The following is a 27,764-nucleotide window of genomic DNA, read 5'->3' on the forward strand; positions in this document are numbered from 1 at the left end:
CGCGTCACAAACGTGGATAGTGCACAAGATATGCCAAGAACTAAACTCGAATTCAATCTTTTTGGATTTAAACAAACACTATTGCAAAAAGCTATCAAACAAAAAAGGGTCATACGACAATGAACCTAAATCTACAATATTAAAGCACATCACATTAATATAATAGGGGTGTAGTTTTTCATCCTGAATGCCTGAGTGCTGCAAAAAAAAAAATGTGTGGATTATTGTGCATTTCAAAAATATCATATCTGGTCAACAGCATGTGCAAATGAATACCACCAAAAAAATCCCTATTAATGAGTAATAATTTTTGATTATCGCTGCATATCATGTCTTCGTTATAGTTTTTTCACCCGAATCTATGTAACATACATTATATGGGTGCAGTTGCATGAACTTTTCCCTTTCCTTCAACTCCAAAACTGTTTCACAATTACAATGCTCCTGTGCATAAAGCCAGCTTCATGATCCTGAACCCATGTTTACGTGCCCATGAGCTGTTTAATGTAAAAATCAAGATTAGATGGAATGACGCTGACAATTCTTGGCTAAAACAAGCCATAAACATTAAAATACAAATGCATTAGGACACCTGAATTGTCCAGACATATGAGGCTCTTTCCCAAATGGTTACCACAACGATGGAGGTCCACGATTGAACAGGACGTCTTTGGATGCGTAGCATTTAATTTCCCCTTCACTTGAACTAGGAGACCCAAACCTGTTCCAGCATGATGATACCCCTGTGCACAAAGCACAGCTCCATGAAGATATGCTTTACATGGGGTGGAGGGGAAGATCTCCTGCTATAGAGCTCCAAACCTTTGGGAACTTGAGCAGAATGAGCACAAATCGCCATAAAATCAAGTGGAACATCTTCTCAGAAAACTGGCGCTTTTTATAACAGCAAATGGGGACTAAGTGTGGAATGGGCAGTTTAAAAAGCACAAACTTTAGTCCAGAAAACCTTTTTTGTCCATATAGTGTACATTATTTGTATGATTTATTTTTCCCCACAACACGTTTGCTCGCTCTCAGATTCCACCAATTATTACTTCAGGGCCTGAGACTCACACACTATCTACATGCTTCTTTTGGCAGCGAATGCTCAGGGTCTAATCTAGAGTGTCTTGGTTGGAGAGAGTTGTTCTTGTTGTATAAGCTTAACAAACGTGCACATATTGCAACTTTTCCCATTAAATAGATTCTGTAAATGGAACATTCACTGGTCCAATAAATCACTATTCTTGTTATCGCATTGCAAATGGCTTCAGATGAAGCTGTCATTTGGACACGTGGGGTTAAGCAGGGGGTGGTCCGTTTTCTTTGCAAAAGCTTGTGTTTAAAGATTTGTGCACGGGGTTCAGTGTGGTCTATAATATTGCTTCAGTCTGTGTTGTAGTTCCTGTCGTTTTTTGTAGCTGAAATTGGAAACAGAGTCCGTTTCCCTTTGTGTTCGTTCCCAGTAGTGGGCCAGTCATTAAGTTTGTTTTAAGGCCACACAGTTAGACAACAAAAAGGTGAAGACTCAAGTCTTCCATGAACTTCCTGATCCTTATTCTCCACTCACCCCTAGAGGGAAGGACATGGAGGAGGGCGATCAGGAGGAGGGGCTCGGCATGGAGGTGGCACCAGAGGGGGAGGAGGCAGCGGTGCTGTAGGTGAAGCTGGAGGAGAAGGAGAGGCAAAGAAAATCGGAGAGGACGACAAGGACCAGGCTGACGGAGGGGTGTATGAGGGAGGAGGCGTGATGGGTGGAGGCAGAGTGATGGAAAGAGGAGGATGTGGGGATGGTGAGCTGCAGGGTGGAGGAGGCAGTTGACTCTGTGGAGGAGGAGAAGTGGTAGTGCAGCTATGCTGGGGGGTGTAGATCGGGGTGTGGCGGTTGTACACTGGATAGTGTGGAGATGAGCTTGACTTCATACGGGTGATGTTCATACAGCGACCCTGTGGGAAAATAGACGGGTTTTAGAAGATCGTTTCGCAAAAGAACGACAGCCACAAAGTTCACAGAACCCAAAAGATCTGAAAGATCTAATGAAGTAAAGCCAAAAGTAATTAAATTTGTATCGGCAGTGAAACACATAGAAAACAAAACCTTTACCGCAACACGTATTTATTTACTCTGATATAAAAAAAAATATATATATTATTTATCACAAATTATTTGTTTAAGGAAACGGCAAGTCTCAAAACCATCAAAAAATTCCGCAGGGTGCACACATCCGGCAATTAATACCGTCCGTGTGGAAACATAGCAAAAGTTCCGTTTGCTGTTCTGATGATTTAAGCAATTTAAAACACCACAATAATATTGAGTTCGGTTTCACTAATAAAAAATAAACATACATTCCCATAAAGAATCCATATTTGTTCATGCCCATGTTGATAAGAGTATTAAAAACTTGTAAAGCATTTATTTTAGGTACATTTAGAACATAAAAAAATGTGCGATTAAATTAAATATTTTATTCGATCGACGGACCTCATGCATTTAACGCCAAATTTAACAAATGCCCTTCATCCAGACAGACAATTATATCATTTATACAATGGAGTTAAGGATTAAAGGAATTCCCAAAGGCTACACAGTGGCAGCTTGGAGATGCTGGGATTTGAACTAAAAACCTGATCGGAAGTCCAAAGTTGTAAGCACTGAGCTTCTTCCCATATTAAAAAATTCCTTCACACCTTAATTGTAATACAGCTGCAAAATTCTAAGTATAGTTTTTCTCAAATTGTATGTTACAGATGAAATATAAAAGTTGCAGAAGGAAAAATTCAATAAACATCTTTTTGGCGAAGAAACCTCATGGCTATGAGCTACTATCAGGATTCACGATCCAAAATCCTCTGATCCAAGTGACTTCACTCTTCACAACTAGACCAGTCCAGGAAGGTGAACTAACAGAAGCACACACACACTGAGATTTTGTTGTTTGCCTGAAGTTACGAGACTGTAAGGGTTTTGGAGCCGAGTCTCCTGCTGTGTTGCTGACACTAATTTTGTTGAAATCGTCAGACATAAGCTCGGCTTTAATCACACAGAGAGGAAGAGAAGTGGTTTGTCGTTTTTCCGAAAAACACTGAAGGCAAATTACAGAGCGTGGTTTCCTGGAAGCTAATGAAGTTGTTTATGGGAAGCACCGCGGAAGAGTGTTTACTCAATATCGCCTGCAGGTATTGCAGAATTCTTTGCATCACGACTACTTTTCTCCTGTGCTCCTTGCTTTTATTCGTTTTGAGCCTCTTTTCCATTGTTCCAACCCTCAGGCCAAGGATTTTCTCTCTGGCTCTCAATCGCACACACAATTTCCCTTCATACTGTTTCTGAATTCTGGTTCATTTTGTTAGATGTATAATATCGAAGAACCTTTTCTCAGTTTTTATTTTTCAGTCTCAGTGTGTATCCAGATGAGAAACTCACTTCAAAATGAGACTTTTATAATGAACTAAAATAATCCCTAATCGTAAGATGGAGAAAAACCCCGGAGGCTGAAGACCCAGGAAGTGGCGCTTAACATAGCGAGAATCCTAAGCAGTAAGGGATCATGGTTTATGCTGTATGACATGAATGCATGGTAAGACTTTGCGGAGAGACAAAGCAGTGTATACGCAGACAAAGTAATCAATGAGCTAACACAGAACAGGTGAACACCATCAGGTAGCGAAGACATGGCATGGGCAGAGACTAAACTAGAACAGAAACAAACAGAAATGGAAATCTAAATTAAACAAAAGCATATTTCAGGAAGCCAAACAAAATGAGATGAAAGCAGCCCTCACATCATACACAACTGATATTTAATCATGTAAATATATTTATTAATAAATATGTTATTACACAACAGCATATTAGAGACGTGCATATATTTTGGAACAGAAATCATCAGGGTAAATTAATTAATATCAATGTAATTAATATCATTATCCTGAAGAGAGGGTATGGGAGCCATTATCTCGATAGATAGATAGATAGATAGATAGATAGATAGATAGATAGATAGATAGATAGATAGATAGATAGATAGATAGATAGATAGATAGATAATATATTCAAATAATATAATTTGAATAAAATTTTTTAATTACATTACATTAATTACAATAAATTCCCTTCATGGAAGGTTTAAGTCAAACACGAAGTCAGCCAAAAAGTCGTCCAAAACCCTGGAACGGGCCCAGCTGCTTTGTGTAAACCGACCGAGATACACAACCGCACGCTGATGTTCAGAATCTGGGTCAACGATTTATAGACAATCATTAAGGATCACTCGTTTTTGTAGAGTCTAAATAAAGTGTTCATATCGAGCCAATTTTTGTCATTTTTTAGGCATTTTCTTTGGAGCTAACAAGCAGGGGGGTGTGTGCATTAGCTATGCCACACAGCTGAATCTTTTCCTCAGAGGGCAGCAAAACACATTAGACTACACAGATTGCTGAAGCCTGGACCTGTGGAATGGTTTTCATGGCTTCAATGCAACGCTTAAACTTGGTGCACTTGATGTTTTGGCAGAAATCCAAATGCCTACACAGAACACATGCCTCACAGCACATCTGTTTAAGTGTGTGTGTGTGTGTGTGTGTGTGTGTGTGTGTGTGTGTGTGTGTGTGTGTGTGTTTAACAGCCCACAGCTGTTTCCAGTCTTGTTTCATAATTTAACCTCTGAAACTCCAAGGGAGCAACAGACCATCATTGCTCATTCAAAGGAACTCACCCCGGAGCATACAAGGCATTAACCTATAGGGCTGATGGGTAGTAGAGAAGCACATGTTGTGTTTAAGGAATAAAACACATACACATGCTGTTATGGGAGGTGGTGTGATGTGGCCCAACATAAAGTCGGGATCGTGTTACCACCTCATGGTTAACTGGTTTTCCTGTAACAGAATGTCCTCAAGTGTTTTATTCCTCTTATACTTCAACATTGTGGCAAACTACAATCTTATATCAATTTATAGCAGGTACATTAATGTTATTGAACATCCTTGAACAGCGCTTGAGCAAAAGTACTAATCCCCTGCATATACATGACTCGAATTGAAGTAAATCTTCTCCATTTGCATTTGTATTTGAGTCAAAGTTTTCGGAATGGACTCCAGTACGAAGCGTTATGAAGAGTTATCTATAAATACAGATATAGATTACAGATCACACCGTTACTCCACACGCACTCTCATCAGGACTACGGGGTTACGCCTGGGCTCTCGCCACAGCGTCTCATTTATCGCTCTTTAGGTTTTCGCTTCAATGAGGAACGCTGTGTTTTTTACATTGTGGAGTAAAAGATATTAGACATAAAAGCGTAGTGCATTCAAATGAAAGTGTGATGAGAACACTATGATAGGCTACAGAATCGTAAAAAAATCTGACTGTGATTAAGAATTGCCGTAATTTAAAAAGTCCAATAACAACATAAAAATACTTTCCTGGTTTGTTGCTATATAATCAATAAATAACAAACATTACATATAAACCTGGAATTAGTTTTTTTTTTATTGTTTTTACCATAAAAGCTGTTTTTTTTTACAATCATTTAATCCACACCTGCTGTCTACTTGATTATCGAAAGCACTATGGAACAACTTTAAAAACTCCACCCATCTCAAGTTCATTCAATATGCTATATTAAAGTCTTTTGGCCTCAATGCCTTGTTACCCTACAGCTACAGTTCTAAACCCTGAACGGGGCACTCAAGCATGGAGTCCAACGCAAATATGAGCATGAACTGTGGAAATTTCAGCAGAGTGGCTTAGTAACAGAAAAATGGCACCGGCCGAGCTTACAGAAGCCAACCATGACTCATAGCACAGCTCGATCTCGGAGCAGGATATGAAACCGAGCACTGGATCTCGAGAGAAAATGAGCATTTTGTAATAACAATGACTACTCTCCCAGTGCACAGCAAGAAGGGTGTGTTTCATTGTGCAAACTGCACCCTGGTGCACTGATTAGCTCTGATTCCTGATCTCCTTCTTTTTTTTTGGGGCAGGAACCATTCCTGTTTATCAGGAATCACTTCATTTTATATTATTGATTCATATAATTGAGCTCTGGTTTCCCAAGTTATGTAGAATATTTCAATTATAAATACAAAATCAGTCTTTGTTTCTTTTGGTACGATGCCATCTAAATACCTGAAGCGAGCTTTAACTGAGGTTGCCCAACGTAACCGCGGGTATTTTCACGTGATGCCGGATCACATGTTCGGAAACGCGTTTTGACGCTCCATTCTATACAAGTACAAAAGTGGAAACTGATGCGTGTGTTTCAACTGAAGCTGAAGATCGTGATTGCCTCTTTATCTGCCTGCCAACCAAAGCTGAAACACATATTCCCACAAATGAACCATGTCTTCAATAGCTGACTAATATTTTCTAGTTTGTATGTTGGCCTGGGCTGAGAGGTTTGGCATTGGACATTCCATTGAGCGTTATTTTTATTCCTCTTGTTTTCAAATAAGAATGGATGGATTGCAGAAACAAGTATTTGCCCTGAAAATCATGGCGTACATATATTACCTCCCTTAGAGCCTTACACAAGATGTTTTTTGTTCAGTCGTTTTAAGCCGAAATATAATACTTATAGATTTTTACAACGTAATAAATTAGACATTTTTAATAGTGTTATCCAAAAAAGAAATGAAAACTTCAAGCAGGCAGAAAACAAAAAGAAAAAGCAACAAAATGTTACCACAAAAAACATATCAGTGGATAAAATGTCTGTAATAACAGCAACAAAATATGTAGCATGTTCAACCCTTCCATTTTAATGGCCCAAGACACCTGAATCCAGCTGCCACACATCACATCCAGTGAAAAAAAAGCTATCAGCCCTCTCACATATACTTGAGCTCACAGATGTCCCGCCCTTACATTTACTGGTTGCTTACAAAGTTGGGGTTTGCAAATGAGGTTCATTTAATTGAAAGGAAACAATTTCTGAAGTAAATGTATGTTTATTCGTGCCCATTTACTTTCCTTACCAATTGGGAATTATTTCTTGCTGTTTCTTAATGTGTAATGTGTCTATTTTCATTTATGTTTTGGTCCTGATATATATCAGTTTAAAATACACCACCCAGAAAGATCTGGTTTATTAGCTCTCATGTGCTAATAAACCAGTATCCGGCTGTATTTTTAGATTTTGACTACCAATCCGGGTGCATTAGCCGAACATTAGAAATGTAAATGTAAACAGAACCTATACCACCCACATGGAAAATGTCTTTTTCAACAATAGCGTGTACACTATAGAGAATGTGTCGTGCAAGCTCTGTGCATTGGTAATCCCTCTGAGCGATCCTGTAATACGCATGTGAGTGTTTTCTGTGTCAGAGGGGAATCTGGTATCAATTTCCTCTTGAGCTGTAGGATGTTGCTAAGCTCTTCTACTTTCATCCGGCCCTACAAATCCTTAATGAAGCCAAGACTTATGGATGTGACTGACAGCTTTATGAAGCAAAAAAACCCAGAATGATCAGATGAACCACCTATGAAAAAACCTTTGACTATTTTGTCTCAAAAAATTTAAATCTTGATTAGTAACTACAATATTGTTTATGGTTTCTGTTGCCACTCTTATACTCTTAAGTAGGACCTTTACTGCCAAAGAGAAGATCAGTGTGTACATTGCTGCTGTATGTAATTATATATAGTGTTTTCTTTCAGGGTAGGGTTTATTGAATGAGTGGTAGATAGAACTACTAATGGGGCTAACTGGTGATGTTCTATCCACGTGCGTTAAGAAAGAGCAAACATGAAATTCTGTTTGAATCTGGGCAAATTTGCCACTGAGACGTTTGACGTGACATACGTTGGACATACTGCGATGATGCAAAGAGTCGTTCGAGGTGTTTTGAATGGCACGCACGTTTGAAGAGTGGAAGAACGTCGCTGGAAGACGGCGAGAGATCAGGAAGACCTTCAACGAGCTCAACTGGCAAAAATGTCTAAACCATTCGCCAACTTGCGCATGATGATGTCGGAGAACAATCCCCACAATCTCACTCGCCATATTTGGCCCCTGCAGACTTCACCCTCAAAGGTGACGAATTGCAGAAAGCGCTTGACACACTTTGAAAATTGTGTAAATACTGTACTTTCTTGTAAACAGAGCTGGAAATGGTTTGATACCACCTCTTAGTTTGATATGTTACTATCAAGGCTTTGCTCAAATATCAAAAGAATCCAATTGATGTGAAATTGCACGAAATCATCTCTTACTTGGGTTTAAATAAAACCTCACAAACATCTATCGGTTTGTATATTGTAAATAGAGGCATCTCTTTGCATACAAGGTATAGCTGTATAGCTTGTAAGGTGTGCCAAAAGGCTCTGTTCTAGGGCCAATAGTTTTTCTGTACACTATATGTGCTACATCTTTTCTGGTTGTGAACAACATATGGGTTTTTTTTACTGTTCTTGAGGAACGATTGCGAGATATTGCGAGACAGTTAAGAACACAGTGATGTGAACTGTGGCGTCACTGCGGCAAGACTTTCTGTGCATCAGATCACAAATATCAGTAACTCATGTCTTTTTTCGTTTTCAGTTCTTACCTTGTCTCCTGGTTGTGGTCTCATGATGGACACTCTGTCATAGCCTTTCTTCAGGAGTACCCACAGGGCGTCCAGTTTACCCTGAAAAAAAAAATACACGACATTAGACCAGACTGCAGGAACTGGATCCGTCTTACATTTCACCTGTAAGGTACGTTTTTATCCAGGCATTATTTCTAGGCATACATATAAATATAAATACTGTCCCATTATTTTCACCAAATGTAAAGCCAACAAACAAAGACCTACTAAAGCATTGTAGTAAAATCTGGACTCGTATCAGCTTACCATGTTCTAAAGCGAAGCCTATAATAGTAATATATACTAAATACTAAACTACTGTACTGGCTAAACCTGTTAACCTGAGAATGATGGCAAATACTCAAACCCTCCAAATCATCGATATTTAAGTCAACACTAATATAGCACTAAAAGACAGAAAAGAAAGGAAATTGGAGAAAAAATTATGAGACAGGCAAAGAACACCAGAACAAAGTTATTACTAGGCATTTGGGAAAAAAAATATTTTTTATATACTTCTGCATTGTTTCACAGAGCCCCAGGATTCTGGCTCTGCTGCCTCACTCGCCTGAAAGTTACAACTCAGTGTGTCTGCTCTCCATTACAAACCCCCACCAACTGGCAACATGCATATGGAACAAGCAGCTCCATGCCCAGGACGAATTCCCTCTGCTATATGTGCAGCTTAGGCCATGCAGGTGAAAGGTTTCAGTGCAGTCATGATAAAGCGATCGGTTAACAAATCAGCTGAGTCGTTGCATGACGTCTTGCAGATCTTTTAAAGTGTCTTAAATGACCTTGTGGAAAAATCCCAGCTGTTTCACGTGATCATGTTGTTCCACATGTGAGTAATGAGGGATTGAATATCTATGAAAATAACACGTGAACTCAAGGAAATGTGACATCATGTGAATAATATGTGAAAAATAAAATCGCATGAAAATATACAAAGCATGTTTTCGGAGAAAAAAAAAATCACTATAAAACAAATGAAAAAAACAAACATTCAATTTATGCAAATAAAACATGTGACAAAAGCACACGGACGGTTTGTTAAATTGTAAATTTCACACATGAATCATGAGAAGTTTATGTGAACTTTTTTTTCTTTTCACTCGTAAACAAAAGAAATCCAAAATCGTGGTGACTGCTTCGCTCGAGTGGCCATCTTTTTCCAAATATTTACACTGTGTATCCCATCAGCATTGTTGTGTATGATTTCTTCACATGTTTCACAAACAGAGGACGAAGGGTCGAATGTCAAAAACGAAAAAAACAACCGCTGGAAGAAAAGCATTGCAGCCAAAAAAATGAATGCAGGATCCAAACCCGACCACACACACACACACACACACAGAGTCAAGTGTATTTCAACAAGCTTGGTTATTATAAGGTATTATACGCCATACAAATGAGACCTTCTGACCATCACACCCAAAGATTTGGAAGAGTTTATTGGTCTTTAGGAAAAACTTTATGATCTGGGCTACTGGTTCCTGTATCCTGGTCAAAGTCAGTCCATGTTCACACAACAAAAAACAAACCCTAAACCAGCTTGAGACGTGGTTTTGGGATGTGAAGAATTTCAGAGAAGCTGGAGGACACTTTAGATCTTTAGGTCCATGAAATCTTTTCCACAAAGGGTCAGTGTGGGTGCAGGTTTTCATTCCAGCAAGTCCACACCAAATTTGACCTGTCTACCTGTGGCCCTTGATTATTTGGAATGAAAACCTGTACCCACATTGGCTCTTTGATTGTACACCCATGCTTTAGATGTTGGACTTTGGAACAGTTCAAATCCCTGCATCACTAAGCTGCCAATGGTGGGATTGACAAATGCTAACTGCTGCACTTTGGTGTGTTCTAGAATAAAAGATCTGTCTAAAATGTGCTCACCTTGATTGGAGAATACCATTTGCGAGGGCTTGGGGATTTGTGCATGCCGTTGTTCAAGACCCGCATCTGGGGAGCTTCAAACTCTTGTTCCGGCATCTTCACCCTTGCGTTCTTCGCCTTTTCCAGTTTAGCGCCCTCTTCAGTCGATCCCTTCTCGCCCCAGCGCACCTGGACAAGACAAGGATAAAGGAAGACTTCATGGTGTAACAGTTTCTGCTTGCCCATATGTACTAATATTTTCTTTGCAGATCTTTTATGTCTGTCTAGTTGAATGTTATACTGGCTAGGCCATGAGGTTGCTCCCAAAACTATGTACACGCTTGAGTCCATTCTTTCCGATGTATTATATTATCCTCACCTCCATCCTTTTAATCCCCCCAACTCCACGCCCTCCATAGTAGGAAGCATCTACTGTTGGCCACTTCTTCTTTAGTGCTCCGTCATCTTCCTCGTCCTTCAAGAAATAAATCACCAGTCAACAAACAAGACTTGTTTGTGCAAAAGATGCCAGAATGGGATTCAATGGCGCACAGTTCCTGTTTTTCTGGGTTGTTCCTCAGAGTGCTGCCAGAAACGAGGTGTGACTTTTTCTCTTTGACATTTTCATTTGTTAGCTCTTTATTCTGAGGCCGAGCCACACATCTCGCTGCTCTCCCTCCCTGACGCAGTAAACGCAATTCGATGTGACTTGCCTAAGTCATGACTTCATCTTTTCCACAGTTAAACAAAGCTTCATTCCTCCATTCGTGCCTCATATGAAATTCCTCTTCTTGTTTTTAACCCTTTCCTCCATGCTCCACCCAAACACCCACCCACCCACCAATCTGCACATTCGATTCACTTCTGCTTTATTTCTATAGCACTTTTAACGACAGACATTGTCCAGAAGCAGCTTTACAGAAATAAAAATGTTTATACAATCTTTATTTATTTGTTATTGCCTATATGATTATCCCTAATGGCTCAGTTCAGAAAGATTATTGTATCTATTGTATCTACAGGTCATCATTTTATACCAATAATGGACCACTCTTTCCTGCTGAGGATGGCAGTTATACACAAAGTTGTGGACACCTGACCATAAGAATAAAATGTACTTTTTAAACATCCCAGTCCATATTTAATTTCCATTTGCTGTTATAATAACCTACACTCTTCTGGGAAGATGTTTCACTAGATTTTGTAATATTTATATGGAGATTTGTCCTCATTCAGCCACAAGAAGTGTGAAAGAGGTGGTAACAGTGGTTAAGATGTTGGCTTTGGATCTGTTACTGTACTTAAGTAGCTTTTTCATGTTTCTGTATGTGTGTCTGTAAACAAGAAAGTTTCCTTCTGGTTCCTCAGGGTTTCTTCCTTATGCTTTCCACACTATGACTGCCTCTGGCTCACATATTAGGGATACATTTATAGGTAAAACGTATTAATTTAAAATGTATATCCCTAATCGATGTATTTCTGCGAAGCTGCTGTGTAATACAGTATATGCATTAAAAGGATCTTCCATATTTAAGCATGACTGGCTGTGATGAGAGATCAACTTGCTCCAAATGATATATCGAAAGCACGATTGCTGAACCTCTACCAGTTTGACTGTACCTCGCTGCATAGCGTCACTTTATTGTGTAGTGTTCTAGGAGAAATCGGTCGTTTTTCCGAAACGCCACCCTGCATTATTCTCTTCCGAAATGTGATTAAAACCCGCCTCGAATATCAAGTGTAGTATTCCATTCAACATCCTTAATGATATGTAGCCCTCATACGGGAATTGGTATTATCCAGGGCGATTTATCTCATTGATACAAACGAGCAGTTCAGGGTTCAGGGCTTTGCTCAGGGTCCCAGGAGTGACTTTGGTGTGTCTGGAATTCACACTCATGACCTCCAATGCCTTAACCACTAAGATACCACCTTCCCTATCACCAGTCAGATCCTCCGGATATGTGGGCAGGGGTAGCTCATTGGTTAAGATGTTGGACTTCAGCTCAGAAGGTAATGAATTTAAATCCCACCATGACTAAGTTTCCACTGCTGGGCCATTAAGTGGAGCACTTGAGTACGGCCCTCAACCCTGAACTGCTAAGGTGTATAATTGAGCTAATTGTAAGTCGCTCTGGATAAGGGTATCTAGCAAAACGCAGAAAATGTAAATGTAGCCTTGCATAATCAAATGATCCTATTGCCTTATTTTTAGCCAAGGAAGCCCTTGCGATTGATAAGGAACAGATAAAACAATGTGATGTTATGTTACAGGATAATCAAAGGGTGATCTCTTGTGACACATTGTGACGTTACTGTTACCGACTGGAGGTTGGTTATTCTCCTTTCGCAGCACTCCTAGCACACCATTGATGTGTTTTTATTTCTCTTATACCCAACATTTCCAATATCTACGATGTCTTCACTCTCTTGTAAATCTAATTCAAATAAATATCATTTTTATTTAAAATTTCATCACATCATTGTCATTGTAGCAAGAAACCTGAAAGCGTAAAGTTTTGTGTAATGAAGACTTTCATGTGGCGGAAAACCTCCTTTATCGAAGATTAATTCAATAATGTCTCCTTTCACAAAGTTTCATCATCCCAACAATGTTAAATCAAACATTTTGTGTATTATTTGTTTATTTATTAGGTTTAATATCAGACATGAACAGGGTATACAAGTTCCTGAGAATCAGTGACTAATCCATTAGTAGTAAATAAGGGATTAAACACTTGCCAGTGCTCTCTATAAACACAGACTGATGTCAGGGACTTACCGAGCTGTCCTCTTTAGGAGGGGGTGGAGGTTCATGGATGATCTGGAGACACAGAGAAGGTGAGGAGGAGAGAAAATAAACAGAATGGGTAAGAGCTGAGAGAGATAAACAGCCTCACGTGAATCTTTTCTTGCATTGCCGTGTCAGGCCATGTGTTTTCCCCTGAAGGCAATTTTATTTCACTTTTTTTTTTGCACCAACATGTCAAAAGTAATGTGTTCATTACGTGCCAGAAAAAACGGACTGCAAAAAACATATGGCCAAAGAATTCTTTTCCTCATGGTGAATTTTTTTTGGGGGATATTTACAAGCAAGTTGGAGTAACCCAAAATGGTGCAAGCCAGATCAGTGAACCTGGTGAGGGAAAGGGGGTGGATGTAAAACCAGAGATGAGGACGGGGTTAAACTCTTCTGCATGTGAGCTCTGTTGTTGAGTAAATCACATGATACCTGTGTGGGTCTACTGACCAATCTGCTTTTGTTTTGGAGGATTTTTTGAAAGGTTTCGGAGAATCATATTTGAGTAATGTTTCATAGAATCAGACGACTTTTTCAAAAACATGTTATGGTGATATAAGCAGGTCTGCCCTGTTGTTTTTCTTTCCACTAAGTTTTGAAGACGAAGCTATTTTGACTAATTGACATATTTACTTGACAAACACTGGTTTTCTTGTAGACATTCAGGACTCAATTTCAAAGCTTCGAATGCTTTCTTTTACATATTGTCTCCTGAGTTGCAAAGTTACAAGTATCCCAAGCCAGCTGGTGCTTGCCAATGAAATAAATATCCATGAATGTAAAAATGGGCTAAGAAATATTTTCCTTCTGAACCTCCCAAAAGCTAAAACACAACTTTCCGAAAGAGTGCTCTGCAAATCTGGTTCGGATCTTTAAAACAAAAGGAAAAGTTTCTAGTAACAGAAAAATGCTTTAAAAGAAAACACAAAGATTACACAAAGAAAGTAGAGATGAGCTTCTGTAAAATGTGCAGTTGAGATCAGTGTGTAACAAGGAACGTGTTTTGCTGGTTCGAAAGCAGCTTTGAGAATTCGACATGTGGCTTTTTTTTCTTTTTCTTTTTTGCTTCTATGGCCTTGCATGAACTTTGCTCTAAAAAAAAAACAATTTCCAAGTCGCTCCACCATGGGACCGAGCACTCTCTCTGCACTTCTTATCTTTCCAAACATGCATTCCAAACTTGTGTTACCTCAGTTTCAGTTATGAAATAAATAAATATCAGACAATCTGAAAAGATTCAGATTGAGATTTCAAAAGTAGACAATTTTCAAGTTATGCATTTGGATTTCCTTTGTTTTTCTTACTCCTGAAATGGCAAAAGCAGATCCACTTTCTCGATCACTTTGACCTTAATGACCATGACTATTCGGAGGTTAAAAGGAATCCATAAAACACCAGGAATAGTTGCACCCTAGTCCTTGTGTGAGACTTAATAACCCGTTTAACGGTAAAAAGGCATGAAAATCAGTTTCACTTCACTTCACAGAAATTCAGTTTGGCAGAATTCGGGCCTTGTGCCATGTCAAGACCAAAACAAACCTGGAGTAAATTACTTAACTTTGGCACAAACATCATTCAAAGGCATAATGTGCCCATGACCAACCGCTCTCCTTTTAATGCTAGAACCTTGCCTTTCTTGTGGTTCCATGGTGTAACTAACCTAGACATATAATATTTAATGTACTCTTGACCTCAATAATTGAACTTTCTTGATGAAATCCTGTGTAGATCTCTAATAGATGCGCAGTCGTTTGGCAGGGCTTGGAGGGTACCATGAGGGCAAATGTCCCTCTTTTTAATGTCATCAGCTTCTGCACTGTAAATGTTGTAGGATTGTGAGTAATAATCAAATTGGATTAATTCATTCATTCGATCATTTATCTATTTTCCATCTGCAAGCTCCTTTCAGCATTTTCCCAGACATTGTCGAGCCAAAAACCATTACGCAGGTCTGCCCTGTGATCTCCATTCATTGGGACGTACCTGAAATAGCTTTGTCTACTAGAAACCAATTAGGCATTAAAATTTTCTTAAATACAGTTACCAGTGGCCTAACAACTGGACAATGTTAATACGTACTTTTGATAATAATGCCATGATTGAAATTAAGATGTAGTACCATGGCTTTCCACTTTGAGTCTCGGTTATTTTTGGTGATAACACCGTGTACTTGTGCTTGTTTTAGTTTTTGTTTTGCAAAATCTCCTTCCCAGTTTCCGGATCCTTGGATTCAATGGATCGATTAGACTTGTCTTGTATCGCCTGGCTGCACTCTGACCCTAACAAAATCACATGATGAGGATACTGTACTTGTCTCCGCTTCTGCACAATAAACAGAGGGATATTGATGCATAAACAAGAATCAAGTGAATATTATTTCATGGACCAATCTACCATTTGCATCTATTTCGCTAGTTTGGCTTTGGGTGCTCTAGTCTTAAAACGGCCAATGTCACAATGCCCTCCTTGTCGACCAAACGTATGCTTTCAGGCATCAACAAATCAGAGTCTCTGTTGAGAAAGCAGTGTCTGGAGTAAACAAGTGTATTTAGCAAAGAAGAAGACTACAATTAAGACTCCATACCACGGTGCAGCAAAGAGGCCAGAACCACCAGAGAAGAGCCAACACCAGCAGCAGCATCAAAATCAGCAAAGCTATCGCCAGGATGGTACCATCAGACTGGAAAGACAAAAGGTGGACATGTATGTTAGGGAAAGTTAGGGGTGTAGACTAGAGAGTTGAGAAACAATGGTTTGAGTGAAATGGAACGAGTGCAGAGTGCAGGGTACCAAAGCTACAGAACTCCTGGAGCACTGAAAGTTAAGGGCCTTGCTCAGGGGCCCAATAGCGGCATATTGGCTATACCAGGGTTTGAACCCCCCCGACCTTCTGATCACAACCCCAAAACTTTAACCACTAAGCTTCCTCTTCCTATAATAATTGAGACAATAACGTTAAACCCGTTTTACGAATCATTTGTTCGAGGTCAGTTTTAAAGTAAACTATTGCAATTCGAATTCTGTTGAGGGATCGCACCTGTATTCGCACAGATTTGTGTGAAAATGACTTACGCAGCTCACAGTGGTGATGGTCACAGAGCTGGAGATGAAGCTGAGGCCTTCGTTCATGCTCACGTAAAGAGAAGCCGCCCTACAATAACACACGCACACATGCCCACCCACCCACCCACCCACACACACACACACACACACACACACACACACAAGCATTACTCCTGAAATTCATTTGCTTCGGTGATATTTAGAGCATGTTGCATTTAACTTTCCCTTTTGTTGATTTTGTAGGAAATGACTTACGTTCCTTCCTCTCTAAGTACCGGTGCAGGACAGAGCAGGTATGTGTCCTCCACTACCAATGGCTTTACCACTGGAAAATAAGAGTAGCAGGATTGTTTAGAGCTTGGATTAAATAAGACTAACAATAGAAATTGCTCATATGGACCCTTTAGTCTTGATGACACTGATTGTTTCGTCATCGAAACCACATTGAATTGTTGTGCAGCTATCGGCTAAATAACCACAATGAAAGAAAAAAACCTGACTTTTATAGCCCACGACTTGACTGTTTATTCCGTAGCCTGTCTCCCTATCTGAATGCTCAGGCTGAAAACAGAGCTCCAGAAAACAGAATTCAAAGAGGAGGAACCATCTCACTTTCTCCAGTGTTCTGTATTGTTGAAAGATTTATGATCAAACTCTTGATGTCACCCAAATAAGGATGTGTTCCCCTTTTGAGTCTGGTTCCTCTCAAGGTTTCTTCCTCATAACATCTAAGGGAATTGTTCCTTGCCACAGTCGCCACGGCTGCTCATCAGGGACAAATGCACACTGTTCACCTTGACTGTTGATTTGTGTAAAGCTGCTTTGAGACAATGTCTGTTGTGAAAAGCGCTATACAAATGAACTTGACTTGACTTGACTTGACTTTCTGAGGTACACTGAACCAAAGGATCACAAGGGCCAAGACAAACTGTGTGAGATATTTGATATCACATCACATGGAAGATTGTAGTAGGGGGCCCGAGTGTCACGTGCTAAAGCAGTTTGTATTAATGCAGATTGTACTGCAAGCTGGTTTCAAGAAGATTTGATCATACCATTCTCTCACTTTGATGCACAGCCAGAAAGATTTGGCACCACATCATTTTGTCACATCAGTAGCTGCCTCATATGTATCTTTAATGTACTGTATCGTTGACTGTGCATTGAGATGTGAATCGCATCGACCTCAGTTATGGAGACCCCCCTCATATTCATAATTGTGCTTACACACAACATTAGCATGATTAGCATAATTGCACATGCATAATCACAAAGGTAAATGTTTTCACATAAAGATTTTACTCTGTACCACAATTCTTCATTTTAGCCCTATTCTTATTACTTCACTTTTACCCAAGGATGCCACTGTGAAGATTGAGATCGCATTTGTGGTTTTTATAAGTGTATCATGTCTATTATCAGACATCTGAGATGAAAGTACATCTAAAAAAGCTTCCTCCCACCTACATACCTTTTGCCCCATTTTAAGTATTGGTACTTCCTTAAATATGACATGTCTCACATGCTTTGATCTCATCTCTCTCAACAATGTCTGCTAATCGCCTGACCCTCGCCTCTTCTACAGTATCGGCTGTAATATTAAGTAAATCGTTCTTATCCAGCATCAGCATCCTTCTTCTTCATCTACACTTTTAATCCAACGATTAAGTTTCTACCCAATACTATTGATTTATTTATCTTAGCATAATTACCACAGAAATAGACATTAGGATTCAACTTACTCCTGGTGAGGGTGTCATTAATTCTGAAACTGCACAAGACTTTTTCCACATTCCTGGCATGAAGGAAGCCGTTCCCCCTCACCACAACCTGAAATGACTCTGTGAATGAGAGTAGAAGGTGACAGGGAAAACAAAATGTGTCTTTCGATCGTTTTTATAAGAATAGAAACAAATTGGATGATTAATGTTGTTTGTGTGTGGAGGAGAAGAGCAAGCTCTTAGAAGGTGATACAGTAGGAAGGTTATTAAATAAGTATGCTAATGTGTTATTGAATCTGTTCCTCTAAAGGTGACTTCATTATACCATTTCAGGAAGTTTTTCCTTGGCACTGTTGCCACTGACTCTCTCATTAGGGATTAAGTTACAGGGAATAATATATGATGCGAAAACGCATATATGTAATCTATTACATTTTGAAAAGCTGATTTGGGACAATGTCCATTGTCAAAAGTGCTATATAAATCAAATTGAAATGAACTGAACTTCTTTCCTGAGAATGCGCCAACATGATTCCTGCCTCAATGGACCTCTATAGATGTATTTCCATCTATAGAGGATCTATCTTCTATCTTATGGATCTATCTTCCATCCATAAAAGCGGTTGGTCATTCAAAAGCAGTAATAATTCGTAACTGAATATTATCTAAATGATTGTAGTTGTAAATGAAGCCTAAAAACGAATAAATTTGTTGAAATACATAATTGTGCTCGGTTACCCACCTCCTCAAATGGACAAGCCTGGATTTAAGTTACCCGAGACTTGCCTGTGTGTTGGCTTACAGTCCAAATTTCCAGCATACTTTAAGGTTAGAAGCACTAGTACGATCCCCTGAAACCTCACCATGCTAACCATTGTGGTTAAGAAAAACGTGTCTTTTTCACCAGAGACTTCGAAAAGCACTTTGTGGTGAGCTGCATTTGTAGTTCTCCCTGACGATGTAGCGTGTTCGACATAACCAAAGCCAAACAACACAAACCCTGGAATAGGGTGTAATTTGCAAAGAATTATCAAACAGGAGTGATAACAGCTGCTCTCCATAATGCTGACTATACATATCTATTTGAGGAATATAAATAAAACAGCATTTTCTTGGTTCTGGTTTAGTTTCTTATCTCGGCCCAAAAAGCTCTACAAAGCCAGCTCACTCCATCCAGTTGTGTTTAATGGGAAATTATCAAATTTGTTTTGCTCCGCCCACAAGCCTGTCGCTGGTTCACCACTCTTCCTTATAGCACTTTTGATAGATTCTGACCACTGCAAACCAGGAACATCCCACAAGAGCAGCAGTTTTGGAGATGCTCTGACCCAGACGTCTAGACATCACATTTATCAAACTCGCTCAAATCCTTACACTCGCCCATTTTTCCTGCTTCCAACATGTCAAATCTGAGGACAAAATGTACACTTGCTGCTTAATATATCCCACACGCTAACAGGTGCCATGATAAAGAGATAATCAGTGTTATTTATTTTAACGGTCATTATGTTATAATTCTCATAATTTTATGCCTGATTGGTGTCAATTGTGATTACATTTAACTGTAACACATATTTTGTATGCTATGCAATTTGAAAGGAGTTACAAATGGATAATGGAAAGACACATTGAAGGACTCATAGACAGACAGACAGACAGACAGACAGACAGGCAGACAGACAGACAGACAGACAGACAGACGGACAGACGGACAGACAGACAGATAGATAAATCACTTGCTAACAAAACCCCGCTCACCTCCTGCACAGATACTGGACGGTTCTGCCGCAAGGATTTCAATACAGGATCTTCTCAAGATCTGAAGAAATACAGAGAAAAGTAATGTATAAGTGGATTGTGAACTATTAAGCATCTTTGATCGCTAACTTTAGCTCCTTTTAGATACCTGTTTATCAATTTACACACTCTTCTAAAACCAACTTCATTTTGTTTTAATTGCGTATTGAAATCGTTACATGTTCATGTGTAGTACATGGCAAGTCGGTCTTGATTCTTTGATAAGCTTTTATAAACTCCACAGATGCCTCGTAATCCTTAAAAAAAGTCCTAAACATCCTTTGTTACTTTTTCAAATCTATAACTATTCGTTGGAATGCCGTCTGTGATAGCTTTCTTACTGTTTTCCGTGTAAACGCATATGTTTTTGTTGGAGCTTTTGGTAAACAATTTCCCAATCTATTTAATCAGAACTGTGGGTTTTAGCTCATGCATGTGAACATTTGTCACTCGTAACGCAGTGCAGAATCGCTTACCGAATCGATCACGCTCTGCAAAGCTTCAAAACCACCATTCACTGGGAAGACATGATCTTTGCTGTCTGCAATCTTGGCAAGCTGTAATGAAATCACAAATGCAGTCATGTTGTACAGCAATAGATCAAATCAGCTGCAGTTTCACATGCTTTATGTTTGGTCATCACTTTTCAATTTCTGAATTGTGTCCATTTTAAACAGAAGCAACACACACCTGGGTCTCATTGAAGTCCTTCACCCCTACACAATAGACCGAGGCACCCAGGCTTCGGGAACGATTGGCCTGACAAGCAACACAACAAACAGAAACAAGGTAAGATTAGTTAAATCCTTAACAATGAAATTCAGACCTTGAAAGTGCATGCACAAAAGGACAAATGTGATTCCACATAATATATATGGAACACACAGGATTTGAGGATTCCTGGCTTTGGAGGTTTATTAAAAAACAGTACAATCCTCTTATTTTTCTTCTTCTTTCGGCTGCTCCCATTAGGGGGCGCCACACCAGATCATCCATCTCCAAACCCACCTGTCCTCTACATCTGCCTCTTTCAAACCAACTACCTGCATGTCTTCCCTCACCACATTCATAAACCTCCTCCTTGGTCTTCCTCTTGTCCTTCTTCCTGGTGGCTCCATCCTCAGCATTCTCCTATTGATATACCCCACGTCCCTCCTCTGCACATGTTCAAACCATCTCAATCACACCTCCCTCACCTGGTCTCCAAAACGTCCTACATGCCCTGTCCCTCTAATAAACTCATTTCTAATCCAATTAAAATCTCAACATCTTCAGCTCTGCTACCTCCAGCTCCACCTCCACCTCCTGGCTTTTAGTCCAACTGAATACATAATCCAAAGTCACAAAAAGAGAAAGGGTCAAAACGATATTGATCATGAAACCCCAAAACATTGGGCTGAACCGAATCCAACAATAAGCACAGGTCCACGGTTCGGAACTTGAGGGTATTTAAGAGTTGGCAAGATTTTCATAATATGTTGTAGATTAAATTCATTTTATAGAGTAAGATGACACGAATGGTCTCTGCGTTCGTTTCCTTCTGTCATCATCGTACTTTTTGTTTGTTTAATCACTCATAATATAATAATTAAATGATTATTTACCCTTTCTTGCATTTGTTTTCCTTGTCCAAGTCATGGCACAGAGGGAGAATTCCACTGTATGGTGTAACACACTGTTTTCTGGAGACGTGCCAATAAACACTTGAAGCCTGAATAACCAGGAATTGCTTGTGAAGTAGTTTAGTACGTGGTTTGTGGGAAGTGGGAGCTCAGTGGTTAAGATGTTGGAATCCTGATTACAAGGTTGCAAATCCCAGCACTACCAAGATCCCACTGTGGTCCCTTGAGCAAGGCCCTTAACTCTTATAGGATAATTATAAGTAATCTTGAATAGGGGCATCTGCCAAATATCATAAATGTTGGCAGAACAGTTGCTACCTTAAAGGTGTTAAGACCTGATATAAGGGGAAAAAAATGTAACTAATGGTGATGTGATTTATAAAAATACAGTAATTATTGATTTGCTTGTATTGCTTCCAAACAATTATTTTATTTCTATTATTAAAGAAAGAAATGTGATTTATACTTGTCACATGTACATTACAGCACAGTGAAATTCTTTCTTCCCATATACCAGCGATGTTAGGAAGCTGGGGTCAGCCATGTTAAGGGCCTTAATCAAGGGCCGCAAGAGTGGCAGCTTGGCAATACTGGGGCTTCAACTCACGACCTTTCGATCAGTAACCCAAAACCATAAATACTGAGTTAACACTTCCCATACAAAATAAGTGAATGGGTCATCACTTTTATTTAGTAAATAGTAGTAGATTTGCACATGAACCAGAATCAGAGAATCAGAATCATTTTATTTCCAAGTATCATTGTATCACTGCATATACAAGGAATTTGTCATTGTGTGTTGGTGATATAAACAAATATGAAAAATACTATGCATAGGGAAGTGGTATCCGTGTTAGACTTTGGTTTAAAAGGTCATGAGTTCAAATCCCAGCACTATCAAATCTCTATCTATCTCCGCTGGGCCCCTGAACAAGGCCCTTTACCCCCAATTGTGTATGTTATAAATAAGATCTAAGTTACTCTGGATAAGTGGGTCTGCCACAGATGTACTCATTTCTTCCTGTTTAGTCCCTATACAATTATTTGATGCACTAGTGTTAGATGGACCATCGCACATTTTACTTGCATCCCTCCATTTTAAAAAAATAAATCAAGTCAAGTTTATTTCTGGTACGCTTTTCACAATGGACATTGTCTCAAAGCAGCTTTACAGAAGTTGAGATCATCATAGATCCAACACCAGCTTCTCTATGCCAGAGCCTTTAAACACTCAAAGAAGTCCAATGTCCAAACTCTACATAAAGTGGAGCACTGTTATGAAGTGTTAGTACAGTATAACAGTATATTAGAGTTTTGGAAACCTCTTTTTTTGTGGCACACGCTAAAGCGATCACATTGAGATGAATTTCTGTCTGAGCAGATGTGCATTAAGTAGCTCTTTCATTCCGGTGCAGACTTTGGCTGAAGGCAGAAGGTAAGTTGACGATCTCTTTTTATCTCCTGTTAAAACAAAGGCATCAAAGTGCTGACCTGGTGATGAATGACAGGTGTTTCTGAATTTAGATAAAAATTAATTTATTCCTTTCATCGTCTCTCTTCTTTCCTCATGTGTGTACATTGGAACAGAAAGTCTTCGCTTCGGGGAGGCGGAAAAAGGGGTGTTGAAGGAGGAATCCGATGCCAGCATGAATACGATCTACATGAGGTCAATATTTTTGCCTACCTCTCTTTCAGCATAGAAGAAGAGTTCCTCGTGCAGTTCTCCATCTGTGAGGGCAATGATGACACTCGCCGTCCGGTATCCTGTTTAATAACCACACCATTGAGGTCATTTTCATCATTTTTTGTCATTGGATTTCACGTTCACACACATAAATGTGGATATTTAATGAACATACCTTCAGTGTTCCCATAGTAAATCTGTTCGCTTGCCTGGAAGATGAAAGTATACAAAAATGATGGAACCATGGAAATAACTGAAACGTGCATCACATGTGTACAGTTGGACAAAGGGCTTGTTTTACAGTATGTCATCAATCCTGCCCAAATGCACTACAATTAATCCAAGATGGACTCACCCTTTGAATTCCCTCGTGCATAAAAGTGTCTCCTCCTGGCAGAACTCGCTGGAGCTCCTCCAGACCTTTGCGAATTTTGTCTCTGAAAAATAAAAATGTGGCGCCATGAAAAACGCTGGTCCTGTTTTATGTGTCATGTACAAAACCATAAACAGGATGAAACGCAGTGCAATGGTTTTAATGAAATGAAATGCAAAAAAAAATGAATATAAAATAGTGGTATAAACAATTGCAGGAAAAAATTATAGTACAAAAAACAATCAGCAATTATAATTATATGTGCTTTTTGAACATCACAATCCATATTTAGTCTCCATTTGCTGTTATAAGAACCTCCACTCTTCTGGGCAGATGTTTCACTAGATTTTGTGGAGATTTGTGCTCATTCAGCCACAAGGGTGTTGGTAGTAAGTTCACGGACTGATGTAATTGTGAGGAGGTGAGGAGGCCTGGGGTGAAGTCAGCATTCCAATTCATCCCGAAGATCTTTCACTTCAACTTATGTAACGCATATCTTTCTGGATCTGGCTTTGTACACATGTGCATTGTCATGCTGGAACAGATTTGGGTTTTCTAGTTCAAGTGAAGAGAAAAATTTTATGGCAAAGACAAAGCTTTTTGGAAGAGGAACATATGGCTGGAAAAGTCAGAAGAACGTTTGTCCATGTAGTCCTTTTTTTTTTTTTATCTCTCAGAAGAATTTTGCCTGGACTGGGTTGAAATTCAAATGTGAGCTTCAGGCGCCACGTCAGCTTTTCTCAGATAAGCCTAGAAATTTCCCTGATTAGGGGAAAGAGTCAAACTGTGTCACCAGCCATCTATTTTGGAAAGGATCCACCCTCTGGAAGCAACTGGATCTCGTAATATCACTTTTAGCAGATCAAATTAATGTGAATGAATCACAGCAAAGAGTGTCTGCTGCTGCTGCTAGCTGGCGTTGGCATGGAAATTAGAGCGGCAGATGGTCAGGAAATCAGGCATGTGTGAAACTGGAAACCGGGAAGACAGTAAACATCTTCTACTTTTCCCAGACATATGAAAAAACTTTGCTTGCAGAGATTATAAGTATATAAAAAAAAGACAGAGGGAAGGAGGGAAAGATACAATTTTTGCGATACAGTGAAGCATATGCTAAAATCTTGTTTAGGTCAATTTGGCAATGATCAGGTTGTCAAGGGCGTTTTTTTTTTTTTAAAGGAGCAGCTGTCCTATTGTGTCTCAAACTGCATGGGTAATTATCCATCATAAAATCAAGCATGTAGGGTATTCAGTCCAGCTGTAATCATATGCACTGGCAAGTGAAATGCTAAATTTCTCATGCGTGTAATTGAAACCTGATGCCGTGTTATCAGTTGCACAGAGTCCAAGATCCAACTGCGACATATTTGTCTTGACATTTCAATTTATTTCAGTCTCAGTTTTTTGTTTGTGCAGTGCTTCGGAACAATAGATCTTGTGAGTTAGAATGATGTTACACCGATTACAGCATCTCGGGGAAATGTGTAAGGGAATTACATCATCGTCCAGCAGGATCTAGCAAATTTTGCAAGCTAGCATAAGACTCTGATAGCATACATTTTCTTTTCTTTGGGAAGTGCTTAAAGGTATCCAGAAGTTGAGTCATAAGTGTTGAAACTTTTAGTGTTAGTAATGAAGGATATATAGAGCAGATAATCAGGAAAAGAATCCCTGAAAAATCATGCAGGATCGTGAATACTTACCTGTCCTCTGTTAGCCGCATGAGAATATGGCCATCGGTGGAAAACACGATGAAGGACATTCGTAGCTGTGGGCTGAGGGAAAGAAGCAAATGCGCAACTAACTTACTAAAACAGTTGTTATGATTCAAATACCCTGATTATGTCTTAGTTCTGTGTTGTCTTGCATAACTCCTTGTAGCACCTTGGTGTCTTAGAGAAACACTGTGTACTACATCAAGTACGATGAAATGACACTTTAATCCATAGACAAAGCCACTTAAATTGACTTTCGAGGCCAATTTGTCCTTATTTTTGTTTAGTTTGGTCACATACCAATAACCAGTTTGGTTTATTGATGGTTTAATAAAGTATAAAGTAAAGTCAGATATGCTACTGGGTAGATTTAGTAAAAGGTGAACATTGTACACAATGTCTTCAAGTCATTTTGGACAAAATATTTAGCACAAATGAACTTTATATTCCCGAAAGTAAAGTAAAAGTAGCTAGTAAAAGCTGCCTACATGCATAAATTCTTTACATCCTATTGTCTTTTTTTCCTTTCATTCTATGCAAAACACTATTACGATTCAAATAGCTTGATTATGTCGGTGTAGACTTGCGTTAACTCCTCGTTTATGTAGCACATTGGCGTCTAAAAGACCATTTTAGAGAATAAAAGTCAGTTCCATCCATAACCAAAGCCACTTGAACTGACTACAATTTTTGTTAAAATTGCACGTGTATTTTTTGTAAATTGGGAGGCCAATTTTTCCTTATTTATTCAATTTGGTCACCTAGAAATTACCCTCGCCCCTAGAGTCAGCATGCTTTATTGGATAAATGACAGCAACACATAAATCCAGCACACTGCATCTTCTCACACTTCTGTATCACATCACAGGACATCGCACCTCTTGTAGAAAGACGCTATCTACCTTCTACCTACCTACCCAAATATATATTAATATCGAGAACAATAGAGTAACATTTAGTGTCTTGAAAACACTTTTAAAAGATCAAACATGGCTTTTACGGAAATCCAGCACAATTCGTAGCATGTGTGTGCGCTACAAGCCTCCTTACCTAATGAATTTATGGGCCAGATGAGCGACGAAATTATAGATCTCGGTCCAGTGATGCTGCACACTTCCAGACCTGTACAGAGGAGCAGAACTGGTGTTAGATTACACAGTAGTATCACATTATATATTATATTATATTGTATGTTCATTATAATACATTATATTGTATGTCATTGTGTGTTCTAGTCTGTCACATTACCACAATACTCAATAGACATCTTTTCTTTCTTTGCTATAAAACAATTACCATTCCTTCCTCCGCCTTTCAAATGCCCAAGAAACTTCTAAATGCGCACAAATCTCCACACAGTCATATTTTAAAATATTGGCTCCCCACCAAGTAGGCCATTTATTTTTTTTTGCCAAGCATTCCTACCAAAGCAAACATCCCCACGATTCCGTATTTTCTTCCCTCTCAAACACGACCTTTTGAAAACAATCCTGACAGCCTGTGATATAATGCAAACATATGCTAAACACAAACCTCAGCTTTCTTTCTCTAACATGTCGACTGATTGTTTGGCTTTAGTGTCTGAGCACTAAATGCTACTCTGCTAGGGCAAAATAAAAAATTGCTATGACATCATGGTCTCATTATTGTGGTTTGTGTGTGGGGTTTTTTTGTTGTTTTTTTAGTAAATACAAAGACATGTCTGGTGAATGGGACAATCTCTGAGCCAGATGTGACCCTTAAATATGATCCAGAATACAGTATCATATTAAAGACATAACATGCTAAATTGAGATGCCATCGTATGCTATTATGTTTTGTATTAATCCTGAGAACTAGCACTTATAAGTCATTGAGAGTTGAAGATTGTGAAGTGCTTTATCATCTCAACTCAGTCCTGAGTTCCCAGGCATAGATGACTTCAGTCAGAGAGGAAATTATTTTGTCCTTTCTTTCTTTTCAAAGGAGAAATTACAGTCAAGTAACAGCTGGCCATGGTGTCAGATAGGAAGCTGGAGTATAATAATGATCAATAGGTTTGTACAGTGGCTCCCACACAAAACGCACCTAAAAGCCGAATGAAAGATTGCTCATTTCGAGTGTTTCAAGTAAATAAAAATTTTGACCATGTCCCTGGCAAGAAAACATGCTGTACTTCCCTTCTTTCTACTGCAAGTTGGACGTAGAGATGTGGTTAGAAAATGTGACACATTTGCTTAATACAGATGCACCCACTCATTCAACCCTTCTCCGTTTTCCTCAAGTTTATTTTTTTATGTTGCTAAGTCCCAACGAGGAGCCAGTTGCCAAAAAAAAAGCCAAGACATTGGAACATCTGGATCTCTTGGTGAAACCGGTTCAAGAAAAAGGAGAAAAAGGAAAGCGTTCAGATTTATAGTAGAAAATGGCAAAGTTTAAAGACTTTCACAAACAAGTCATCATTCGAACTGGGGAAAAAAAGGAAGTCCTCCCAAATTTGGTGCATTTTCAAGGCACTATTATTGCATTATTGGTGTGGTGTTGTTTTCTGT

General features: G+C 39.1%; 1 protein-coding gene across 1 annotated transcript in view; it reads right to left on the minus strand.

Annotated features, from left to right (window-relative positions):
- Positions 1-888: 888 nt before the first annotated feature.
- antxr1a (ANTXR cell adhesion molecule 1a) overlaps positions 889-27,764 on the minus strand; it is a 31,347-nt gene continuing 4,471 nt past the window's right edge. Inside the window, exons 2-18 of the mRNA XM_046871871.1 lie at positions 26,284-26,355; positions 25,222-25,293; positions 23,501-23,582; positions 23,321-23,354; positions 23,146-23,225; positions 20,530-20,598; positions 20,316-20,396; positions 19,801-19,861; positions 18,064-18,162; positions 16,577-16,646; positions 16,331-16,409; positions 15,843-15,938; positions 13,241-13,282; positions 10,838-10,933; positions 10,480-10,647; positions 8,563-8,643; positions 889-1,947 (exon numbers count right to left, since the gene is read on the minus strand). Coding sequence (XP_046727827.1) covers positions 1,573-1,947; positions 8,563-8,643; positions 10,480-10,647; positions 10,838-10,933; positions 13,241-13,282; positions 15,843-15,938; positions 16,331-16,409; positions 16,577-16,646; positions 18,064-18,162; positions 19,801-19,861; positions 20,316-20,396; positions 20,530-20,598; positions 23,146-23,225; positions 23,321-23,354; positions 23,501-23,582; positions 25,222-25,293; positions 26,284-26,355 — 1,657 coding nt within the window. The 3' untranslated portion in view covers positions 889-1,572. The remainder of the gene's footprint in view (positions 1,948-8,562; positions 8,644-10,479; positions 10,648-10,837; positions 10,934-13,240; positions 13,283-15,842; positions 15,939-16,330; positions 16,410-16,576; positions 16,647-18,063; positions 18,163-19,800; positions 19,862-20,315; positions 20,397-20,529; positions 20,599-23,145; positions 23,226-23,320; positions 23,355-23,500; positions 23,583-25,221; positions 25,294-26,283; positions 26,356-27,764) is intronic.

The sequence above is a fragment of the Silurus meridionalis genome, chromosome 17, assembly GCF_014805685.1.
Source record: "Silurus meridionalis isolate SWU-2019-XX chromosome 17, ASM1480568v1, whole genome shotgun sequence".
NCBI classification, from domain to species: Eukaryota; Metazoa; Chordata; class Actinopteri; order Siluriformes; family Siluridae; genus Silurus; species Silurus meridionalis.